Consider the following 12,181-nt stretch of genomic DNA (forward strand, 5'->3'; position numbering starts at 1 on the left):
TTGCCCTAAGATCTCATGTACCAAGTGTCCAACTGTTGTGTTTCCAGTGCTAAAACTCAATATTTTCCCTGTATTTAAGACTGAAGGAATTTCTTGTGTCTGAATTATGTTCTAGTTATCATTTTGATGGTTGTATGGGATAAGTATTTTCTGTCTCCTAGCTAAAAACTTAACTTTATGACATATGAAATATTATGTGTAAAAATTATGTTCAACTTAGAGAGAGTTCATTGAAGTGCTTTTAAATTCACTATGGACTTTATATGTTAACAGCATTTTTAAATTTTGGGTGTATGTATCTTTTTGCGTGTATATTTTTACATCTTATTACAGAGTGAATTAATGAATGAAAAGCATTTATTAAATACTTACTATATGTCAAATACTATGCTAAGTGCTATGGAGAGAGACAGAAAAACTTAGATTAGCCTGACTCCCAAAGTGTTTACAATTTAATTTGGAAGAGACAGCATAAGTTCAGCTGTAGAACAGACAAAAAGACTGCAAGTCCTATGGTACATGAATAGGGCAGGTGGCTAGGCTTAGATACTTTTAGGTTATGTCAGTAGGTCAAGTAACAGTGAGTAGAGGTTCTACAGAGCCCAAAGACAGGGCAGATGTGCAGACCTAGAAACCTTCCGTCATTGGAAAGAATAGAGTTGTCACTGCCATCTCATCCAAGCCATTTTAGGAATTGTACAAATCATTTCTGGGCAGGAAGGGATAAAGAAAAAAGACAAAGGAAGGAAAGTTCCCAGTAGAGAGGTTCCTGGGCACCATGCAGAAAGAACTGGTCTAGGATTTCGAGTCCCACTTCTTTTTTTTTTTTAAACCCTTACCTTCCATCTTGGAATCAATACTGTCTATTGGCTCCAAGGCAGAAGAGTGGTAAGGGCTAGGCAATGGGGGTCAAGTGACTTGCCCAGGGTCACACAGCTAGGAAGTGGCTGAGGCCAGATTTGAACCTAGGACCTCCCGTCTCTAGGCCTGACTCTCAATCCACTGAGCTACCCAGCTGCCCCCTTAAAAGGATCTTCTTGACAGTTCTATATTTTTCCTTCCTTCCTTTGATACCTTAAATTCTGTTATTTGGCAGCTCTAATGATACCATGAGGAAAGAAGAGTCACTTTGACATTGTCATATTGATCCTTTGCAGTGATTTGTTGATTTTTGGAACAAATCCCAGATACTAAAAGCCCACTAATTACAGAGTAGATGTATTTATAAATGTTGTTTTTATAAAAGTTCTTAAACTAAAAGAATATTTAAATCTATCTAGATCTGAGGATAGCTGAATCTTGGTTAAACCCTTGAAATATTCTGAAGACAGTGTTCTGTTTGTTCCAATTCAGTAGCTTTTTGCAATCCCCAATTTTAGTTGTTCAGTGGACTTTGGAGGTTTTTTTACTAAAACTTTTTTTTCATTGAAAAGTTCTGAGACTTGTGTACTATCAAAACTTTTATAGCATAAAAGTCTTAAACATCATACAACCCAACCCCATAATTTTGTTTTAAAATGTATTATATTTTTGTTTGCCTGTCACGCTTATTTCTATACAGATTTTATACATATTTTTCTCTTCTTCCTCTTTCCCATTTTAAAGCAGTCACCTTTTGTAATGAAGGAGGAAAGGAGAAAGAGAGAAAAAAAGCAATTCAACAAAACAACCAATATATCTGAGCCTGACAAAATATGCAGTTTGGCAAGCACATAGTACCCCATCTCTGGAAAGAAGGGAGTGTGGTACATTTCCTTATCTCCTTCAGTGCTTAGCTTGGACAGTATTACTGCACATTGTTCAATTTAAGATTTGTTTTTTGGTTTTTGCCCAAATCCTTTGTTTTATAGATGAAGAAGGTAACTCTCAGAGTAATTGGTTTTCTCAAGGCCAAATAGATAAGATCATCAATTTAGAGCAGCAAAGGACCTCAGAAGTCTTCGAAGAGGTCAGGAGGAAAAAAAAATGACTTTATAAAGGTCACAAAAGTAACAGTAAGTCATAGCAAGTGAAAGAACTAGGATTCTAAACCTGTTTGTCTGACTTCAAATCCAAAACCATGGCCACTGTGCCAAAGTGCCTCTCCATAAATATTTTTAGTTTATTTCTTTAAAATGATTCTTTTGATATAAACAATAATTTCAAAACTACCTGAGTGAGCTTCTTGATGCAACAACTTACAAAGACATAAAGAAATAGTTTCCAAAATTCAGTATATTTTCCCTAATTTGTTAGCTGAGCCACTATTCTTTGCTTGAGAAGTTCTTATCTGAGATTTCATCTAGACTTAGAATGGTTTTTTAAATATTCAGATAAAAATAAAGGTTGCAATGTAATTTCAGCTGAGAAGACCAAAAGTTGGCTTCAAAAATTAAAACCACTTTTAAATTATTGTTATAATCCTTGACTTAGATGCCATTTTTAAAAAATACCCTTTCGTTAACAAAGTAGATACAAAATGTTTGTTTTGAACAAATCTCTGCCAGTCTTCACTTATTGCTAAAAATTGAAGCTATAATTTGAAGAAGTTTTCTAGATCAGAGTTTTCCATAGTAGGGACCAAAGCCCTATATCTGTCCCAAATGTATGGAAGTAAAATGAATTCAATAACCAATGCTAGACCTTGTCTTTTAACACCATCACACCTCTCCATATTCCTATCATCTCCTGAACCAGACTCAGGAAAGTTATAATCTTATGGCTACAAGATACATGTAGTATAGTAGCAGCTCAGGAGGAAAATTCTGTCATTACCCTTCCATTAGACTATCCACTTCACCTCCAAGAACACCTTGCAGATGGCTGAGGGGACATGACAGAGGAGAGACTCTAAACAAACACTCTAATGCAAATACTAACAACATGGCAATGGGTTCGAATCAAGAACACATGTGATACCCAGTGGAATCACGCGTTGGCCACGGGGGGGGGGGGGGGGGGGGGAGGGAGGAAAAGAAAATGATCTTTGTCTTTAATGAAAAATGCATGGAAATGATCAAATAAAATACTATAAAATTAAAAAAAAAAAACACCTTGCAGGAGATGCCCTTTGGAAGTTAGATTAACATTTTGTTTCTTTTTCTTGTCTTTAGTTTTTCCTCTCTCTCCAGTCTATCCATGACAGAGCTAGCTATGTAATTTTCTGAAAATTTATTCTAAAATGGAAGGTTAGGGTTTTGTTGGGGGTTTTTTAAGCGCTAGCTGAGGGGATTAGGGGAAGGAAATAAAGGCTTTAATTAGATGGTAGAGCTTGAGCTGAGTATGAAGGAAACTAGAAATTCTAGAGGCAAAGGTGAAAGGAGCATATTGCAGGCATGAAGGACAGCCAGTGCAGTTACAGTAATGAGAATTGGGACCTCCTGTAAGAATGACAACTTAGCTAGATTATAAACTCTGTAAAGAGATAACTCTTGAAAGTTTTGTTAAAGTCAAATTCTGATGAATTTAAATGCCAAGCAAGGTTTAAATCTGATCCTAGCTTTAAGAGGGATCTCTTTGCATTAATTGAATAGAGGAGTGGCTTGCCTATGATTTTTTTTTTTTGATGATCCTCATCTTAAGGACAGATGAGCTAAATTCAGAGGACTTATTAACTCATTGACTTCACTGATAAATTTTTCAGCCTCAAGTCTCAAACTTTTTATTTCAAGATGAGAGATCAGAATAGGTATGGGGGAAATGTGCTTTTTAACAGGTCAAGAGTAGCTCCCCTGCTAATGAAGAGAGGTGACTTGGTGAAACAAATAGATGGAGCACTGACTGAATTCAGAGGCTCTGGATTCAAATTCCACCCTGAGTACTTACTATTTTACCTATGTTTCCAATGGGCAAGGCAGTTTAACTCCCTGGCCTTAGTTTCTTCATCTGTAAAATGAAGGAGTTGGACTAGATGGTGTCAGAAATCCCTTATAACTCTAGATCTATGAGTATTTTATCTGTCATCATTCTCCATTAATACATAAAACACCAATAAATAGATGGTTAAAGTGTTGAAGTACTAGTGTGGCAAAAGTACAGTAGAATGGGAAACCACATGTGCTGCTAACCTAAAGCAAATATTTTATCTTTATACCTAAGTATTTGTACATTGTGTTTAAAAAGTATTATAAATTTTCTTTTACTTTAAAAATAATGTTTCTATTTTTCTCTTTTCTTCTTTTTTTTGCCAAGAAGGAGTCAGTCACTGTCAGCATAAAGTTAAGAAAACCAAGCGCTTTCTTCCCTTGGTCTTCTGTTCCCATGAGCCTCCACCCACGGGTATTGCACTGATATTTGCTGGGACTATCTTAGTCCTCAAACCCTTCAAATAAACAAACCTTGTCACTGTTTGTTTACATTGCTCCAAACCTGGCTACTAGAGCAGTAGTATTCAGTAATTGCTTATGCGCTACCTTCTATTGGAGAATTGTGCTGTAGGAGCCCTGCCTCATAATCTTCTTGGCTGCAATTTACAGGAGTTTTGATTTGGGTTTTTTTTAAATGCATGTTAATTCAAAAAGTACTTTTGGAGTTTATGTGACCCCAGCATTTCCTTAGGAGCACTGCAGGTTTTTTTCATTCATAATTCCCTAAAAAAGCATGCAGATGAATGAAATAGAATGGTTGCAGTGAATTCAAATAGACTGCTTTTCATTCTTTGTAATGAATATTGAGTGATGCTGAGGATATAGACAAATTTAATGATATCTGTTCAGTTTTATGGCCTAGGAAAGGTTTTTTTATAATAGTTGGTATATGAATTTCACCAAACACTATTCATTTAAACAACAGTTTCTACTTGTAAGCAAGGCTTAAAGTAGAATGTCTGAAGAGGTTATTCTACATCAACTGGCCTGCTGCCAGGATACTCTATTCAGAATATCAGTGATTCATTTGAATGGGATTCCTGTGGACTTATTTTTGTTGGTTATTACTTAAAATACATTTTAATGAATAGTCTGCTTGTTTCAAGTAGTTTAAAAGTAGTAAATTAACAATAAAAGAATAAATTCCATTAAAAGGGGGGTATATCTAAGGCATCTAACCATGGAAAACTTTCAAGGTCATTTTATTTTGTAGTTAAAGGATTGGTTTAAATTTAACATTTCCACTGCATAATGTTGCATAATCTAACTCTGAATTCATGTAGCCCAGTATATGTTCCCAAGTTACTAGAATAAATGTCACCTATCTTATCCAAAGATTACTCCTCCTGAATAGGACATGGAAGATTAATATGGAGATAGGGAAAAAAATTTTTCTTTTAAGATAGTTAAATGCTGCACTCAATTTTATATCTCTTGAGCTGGTCGTTTTTTAAAAGCTGGGATTTTCTACTCTTGATTTACTTGTGATTTTAATAGTGAATTTTTCCCTTTCTTTCCTTTTCTCTTTCCTGCTTCCCCTTCCTTCCCTGTTTTCCCCCTCTCCCTCTCTCTCTCCCTCTCTCTCTCCCTCTCTCTTTCTTTCTCTCTCTCTCTCTCTCTCTGCATGCCACCTGGATCTGCAGATGAAATTAGTGGGGACGGTAATATGCATTTTCACATTTGTGTTACTAATATGGCTTATGAAACTTTACTAATACTTTTCAGAGGTTGGCTTAAGCCCAGAGCAAAGGATTTAAAAGGCAGAATGTGCTTCAGCCTCAAATCACACAGATAAAATGTTTTTCAACAATGAGCCTTTATATATATGTATATATATAAAGCTTGTGACTTTAAGGAAAGTTTGACACTTAATTATTTGAAGTAGTGATTTCTGTTGTAATTCAGTAAGAAATCCAAGTTGCATGCATTTGCATTAATGTTGTAGGATTTTAAGGTTTTACAAAATCCTTGTGAAAATATTTACATTTATTTTATTTTAAATTAGAAAAAATTTTAATATGAATGAAATTCATGCCATATATCAAGTTTAAATTCCAAGCCCTTAAATTCCTGGCAGTCTATGGATATTAGAAGAATGCATGAGAAGAGAACATGAAAATATAATTAAATATAGGGTACAATGTTAAGAGCTCTGGCCTAGGAATCAGAAGACTTGGCTTCAGGTCTCTTCTGTCATTTAGTAGTTGAATGCTTCTAGACAAATCATTTAATCTCTTTGAGACTCCTTTTCCTCATCTGTAAAACTGGTCTGATTATATTTTTAATTCTGAGTCACAGCACATCATAATTACCCTGGTAATTCAAACTAAGATGATTTCCTTGTGGCTATTTCTTCTAGGAGTACTGAGCTCACTCCACCTAATCTCATTTTATACAATTTTTGTCCCTACCTTCCCTTAATTTTCTTATAGGAACTACCCAAATCACTGGATCCTCTCTTCTAATCCTTTTAGTTTTTTAATAGTCCCAGCATGAGCTATTCACTTAAAAACTGTGAAGTATTATATAAATGCAATCTATTATAATAATAACATTTTAATAGTATTGACTTTGTAACACTAGACTAATAGTAAAAAACAAAAATTAAAAGACTAAACAATATATATGAGAGATAATTACTCCTCAAAATGACATCATTTTTTGGAGTAACATTTTGTCACTTTTCTCATCTGGTAATATGCATCATTTAGTGGTCCAGATATAATGTAAATTTGAAAGAATTAAAAATTTGTAAATTATAATTAAATGGCAACAGGAATAACATTTCTTTTCTATCTTTATTAAAGAACTAATGCATATTGAAAAAGTTTTACCAACATTTGTATGATGTGTTTAAAACAGGAAGGGCTCATGATCAATTTAAGAGTATTTAAAGGAGGTGTCATAATAATCCTAAACAGTTGTGGCTGTGGAAAAAAAAGTCTTTTTATTTAGTTCAAAGGGTTCTTCAACTTTTTTTGTGTCATGAATCCCTTTGACAATCTGGTAAAACCCGTGGCTCCCTTCTCAGACCAATGTATTTTGTTGTGTTTTGTTTTTTTTTTTAATTCGAAATTTGAAACAATGTTAAATTTTTATTAGAGATTCGTAGAAAAATAAAGATGATTTTTTTCCCCCAATCCGAGTTCATGAACCCATTGATTTACTTTGAGATATAATAAGAAAAGCATCACTATCATAATCTGTCACCTCTGTAAATGTGTAATTGATTATAATGCCCATGTACACAAATTTTGTTTTTTTAAAAACACCATTTTTCTGTTCATGCTTGGAAAAAAATTTTTTTAATTCATACAAAGGCTACAACTTTAAGTTGGAACAATTCTATTATTACAAAATGTTTCTGTGATGAAATATAATGCTGCTTTGATAGAGAAGACAATTAGTGCCTTTTTCCTATTTCATGTACTTAAAGACATTTTTATGATTTTCTACTTGTTTTCTAATCTTATCATCACAAGTCTCTAAGATTTTAGTTATATGCCTTAGGAGCTAAACCTGAAAGGGCTCTCATGCAACATTTAGTCTTAGGGACACTGAGGCAGATTTATAAGACTTGGAAAGTTAAATGACTTGCCCAAGAGCACACAAGTATTAAGAATCTGTAGGGAAATCTCAACTCTAGCCTTCTGGTTCCAAAAACCTACTTCTTTTCCATTCTACCACCCTCTTTCCTGTAGGTACAATAGTTTAGTATAATTATTCTCCCCCTTTTACCTAATGAAGAGACTGAGACTTGGAAAGACTAGCCCAAGGTCACATAAGTAATAGTGGAACATTTCTAGAAACTAGTTTTCCTGACTGCTAGTAAAATGATCTTTCTATATACTTTACTGCCTCCTCCTATAATTAAATATACTTTTGATAGTAAAAAAAACAGCATTGAATTAGAAGTTATTAAATTGGAGATGCTACTGAAAAAACAGTTTGTGTTTATATAATGCATTAAGATTTTACAAAGCACTTCACAATCTTGTGAGTTATTGTCATCTTCAGAAAGGCAATTAAGTTACTTGCTCATGATCAGATTGCTATTAGATATTGGAGGCTCACATTTAAATCTCAGTTTCCTGACTATATTTATCTAAATAGACTAATCTACCAAAAAGTGATTAATATTACATGTCAACGTGATATAAGCATTTTATTCACTGAACTTCTTAATAGTTGCATTTCTGTAGGGTCTCAGGTGAATTTGTTAATTGAGTTGAAATAAATGAGGCTGGTCATGTAAATATTTTTCCAGATTAGAATGATACAATTCTCCATGTCAGCCTAGTGTATATTTACCATCTTATTTTCACTCTGTCTTGATTATTTTAGGTTCTTTAAGAAAAGAGTATTAAAAGTTAAACACTCAGTTTGGTCATTGTAGAAGATAGCAGTCAAAATCTTGAGTATTTGCCCATAGGACTCACCTCTTGTTTGTTAATAGCTGAGAAATGTCCAAGTGGTAAATCAACATAGAACACTCCAGGATTTACAAGTGATTAGAAAGCAACTTTGGGGACCTAAGGTTTGCAGTCATCTCTGATATGTAGAATACTATAAGGAGCATTAGATAGGAGATAAAATACTTGGATTTCACTTCTACTTCCACCACCAATATGAAGTGCAATTTCAGCAATTTCTCACACAGCTATTAAATGTCTGAGACCAGATATTCACTTGGGTAAATGAGTCTTCCTGATACCAGGGCTGGCACTCTCTCCAGGGTGCCAATTATTGTATTCCAACAAATTGATCATTTAAATGCCCTAACACAAATTCAAAGAAGTAAATGTAGAGAGAAGAGATTACTATTCGTATTCATGAAAAATATAACAAAGGAAAATAAATTTGAATGGCAGGGTTTTAAAAAGAAGAATTAAGCATTGAGGGGGCAGCTGGGTGGCTCAGTATATTGAGAGCCAGGCTCAGAGACTAGGGGTAGGGGGTCATCTTGAGTTCAAATCTGGCCTCAGACATTTCCTAGCTATGTGACCCTGGGCAAGTGACTTAACCCCCATTGCCTTGCCTTTACCACTCTTCTGCCTTGGAACCAATACATAGTACATTTAACCAATACATAATACATTTTTAAGCACCTGCTGTGTACCAGACACTACACTAAGAAAGATAGTCCTTGCTTTTGAAGAGTTCACAATCAAATGGCAGAGAAAACACTCCAACAACTATGTACAGGCAAGCTAAATTCAGGATAAACGGAGATAATCAAGAGAAGGAAGGCACTAGAGGTATAAGAGGTATAGAAAAAAGGTGGTTTATTGAGAGTTGAAAGAATTCAATGAAGTCAAGCATTCTAGGCATCAGGGACAGCTGATGAAAATGCCAAGAATTTGGTGTGGTGGTTTTACTATCTTTGACAGGTTGTTGGGGAGTTTGGGTGAGCAGGAAGTTTTATAAAGATCTTTTCAGATCCTTCCATCTTTCTGTTTTTCTTTTGTTCCTTTCATTTTCATCCTTTGTATGCCTTTTTTTTAGTTGACCCCCTTATTAAGCTTTTGATAAAGGTGTTTGGCCCTCCATGATCTCTCTGTTCTATGAGGTGATACTCTTAATTATCTCATACCATCCTACCCTATTAGATTTTACATATGGGCTTATAGTTGAAGCTTGTCTTGCCATTGGCTACCATAGTTTTCTTTCTTTTTTTTTTTAAACCCTTATCCGTCTTGAAGTCAATACTGTGTATTGGCTCCAAGGCAGAAGAGTGGTAAGGGCTAGGCAATGGGGGTCAAGTGACTTGCCCAGGGTCACACAGCTGGGAAGTGTCTGAGGCCAGATTTGAACCTAGGACCTCCCATCTCTAGGCCTGGCTCTCAATCCACTGAGCGACCCAGCTGCCCCCATTATAGACATCCTCTGCTTTTGAGTTTCCTTTGGATTTTATTTACTTTGATACTTTTATTCCTGATTTTGTTACTTGTTTTTGTTTTTTTGTTTTAAACCCTTATCTTCCATCTTGGAATCAATACTTAGTATTGGTTCCGAGGCAGAAGAGTGGTAAGGGTTAGGCAATGGAGGTTAACTGACTTGCCCAGGATCACACAGCTAGGAAGTGTCTGAGTCCACATTTGAACCCAGGACCTCCCATCTCTAGGCCTGGCTCTCAATCCACTGAGCTACCCAGCTGCCCTCATAGCTTTATATTTGACAAGTCAAATAAGTGTTTATTGAGTCACTTTTAAAGCTCTTAGTCCTTTTTGTTGTGATAATTGATTTGCATCAGTTAAACTTGAAATTATTATTATTTATTTCTTCCATATATATATATACCCCTTTTATCAGTAATTAGGTATGATTTTGCTTATTTTAAATATATACCATCTTTCTTTATTATAATTTTATGCAACTTTTCATCTTTGATCCTGTATGTTGGAGGTCTGACAATTGATTGAAGAATGACTCCCATATCAGAGTCCATTAACAGAATCAATTTCATTTTTCATGATATTCAGCCTTTCCAATACTGAGTGCCTTCCAATTCTTGTCTTAAAGAAAATATTCATTATATATAACTGTGAAGCACTTATATAACAGCTGTTCTTTCATCTCTCATTCCTTATTCCTGGTACATATTTTCCAATGTATTTTTTGCTATTCCAACCTATTTCAACTAATACATTAAAGCCATAAATATCAAAATATATGTTGATTTTATTTTGAGGATTTTTATCACAACTTCCTTCTTTTTGTTTTGCTTTATTTATAGCTATAATTGTTAAAGTCGTTAAAGACCTTCTCATCCTGGCTTCTTCCTGCCTTTCTAGTCTTCTTATACCATTCTTCCATCCACATAATCCAAAAATACTTGCATTCTTGCTATTCCTCACATATGACACTATCTCCAAAATCTAGAAGACATTGGCTATTCTTTATGCCTGAAATTCTCTTCCAAACTCAGCCCAAATCCACTTTCTACAAGAAGCTTTTAATTGAGCCTTCACTGATATTACCTCTCATTGATACTGTGTTTAGTTTGTATGAATACAGTTGTTTGCATGTTGTCCTCTCCATTAGAGCTTCTTGAGGGTAGAGACTGTTTTTGCCTTTATTTGTATCCTCAGCACTTAGCATAGTGCCTGGCAGATAACAGGGCTTAATAAATGATGTTTGATTTGCTGAATTTAGATAATTCAGTAAATATGTTCACTAGGTCCCTGAACATTCTGAGGCTTAATTTAAAGCTATAATATTTTCTTCTATTCTCACTGCCAAAGTCAAAAGGAACAATACAGTATTAATAGCCATTTAATAGTTTACTTTGTTTCATGAGTTGTCATGGCCAGAGACTTCAATATCAAGTAGCCAGCTTACTGGTGATGAGCCTCTCCATACTTAGACTGGTGTCTGTACAGCAGACCCACTAAATCACAAAGATCTTCCAACATGGTAGAATCTGCCTGAGCTTGTGCTCTGCAAGAATATATTCTCTGATATATAAGTACTTTAAGAAGTTCATGTCCCAAATGTTGTTTGGGGGTGTTTTTTGAGTGGAAGTATTTGATAATAATTTAATATAATAATAATCAGAGAATTTCAGGAGCTGGAAAGAACTTCTAAAACCATCTTCTCCAAACTGTACCTGAATAAAAATCCTTTATACATCATCCCCAAAAGAATTTTTACTTAGCAGACTGGAAAATGTCATGTTTTGTAAAGTGAGTTTTCACAAGATTAGGCTTATTCACTGTATTGTTAACACAAGGGGAGATGATATTACTGCTTTTTAAGGGCAGTATGATTTATTTAGGAAACCCCAAAAGGATAACCAAAAAATAATCAAAACAATAAATTTATAAAGTTGAAATATATAAAATAAATCCATATATATCATTAATTTTCCTTTATATTACCAACAAAACTCCCAAAGATCAGCTAGAAAGAGAAATTCCATTCAAAATAACTACAGAAGCTATAAAATACTTGGGACTGTATCTTAAAAAATACTCAGAAATTATATAAATCCATATAATTTCCCCATATGCTAGAAATTTGTATGATTATGACTTTGCAGGGTTAAAGGAGCCCGTTACTTTTGGATAGCTCTTATTTGTTAAGTTTTTCCTTGTATTAATCCTAATTCTGTCTTTCCCACTATTTCTTGCTCCTAGTTCTGCTCTATGAACCAAAGCTAAATCAGTTTTCTCACATTTGCCTGAGTTTTATTATGCTGCAAAACTATAATCAAGCTAAACATCTTCTTTACCCTCTATCTTCATGCATTAAATTCTCAAAGCCCTTCACTATCCTCTAAATATTGTATTGCATATCAATGAATTTCCTAAAATGTGGCACCCAGAACTGAGAAA

At 34.5% G+C, this 12,181-nt stretch overlaps 1 protein-coding gene across 13 annotated transcripts in view; it reads left to right on the plus strand.

The window, feature by feature from the left end:
- The window catches only part of PTK2 (protein tyrosine kinase 2), a 426,082-nt gene that overhangs the window by 284,065 nt on the left and 129,836 nt on the right, over window positions 1-12,181 (plus strand). For 8 of the 13 annotated variants that reach the window (XM_056823019.1, XM_056823011.1, XM_056823017.1 and 5 more), the window contains one exon: window positions 5,489-5,506. The exons of 4 other annotated variants lie outside the window; for them this stretch is intronic. In XM_056823019.1, the coding sequence (XP_056678997.1) occupies window positions 5,489-5,506 (18 nt within the window). Of the gene's footprint in view, window positions 1-4,173; window positions 4,258-5,488; window positions 5,507-12,181 lie in introns of all 13 variants that reach the window. One more of the 13 variants, XM_056823023.1, reaches the window with a different exon arrangement.

This window comes from Monodelphis domestica, chromosome 3, assembly GCF_027887165.1.
Source record: "Monodelphis domestica isolate mMonDom1 chromosome 3, mMonDom1.pri, whole genome shotgun sequence".
Lineage (NCBI taxonomy): Eukaryota > Metazoa > Chordata > Mammalia > Didelphimorphia > Didelphidae > Monodelphis > Monodelphis domestica.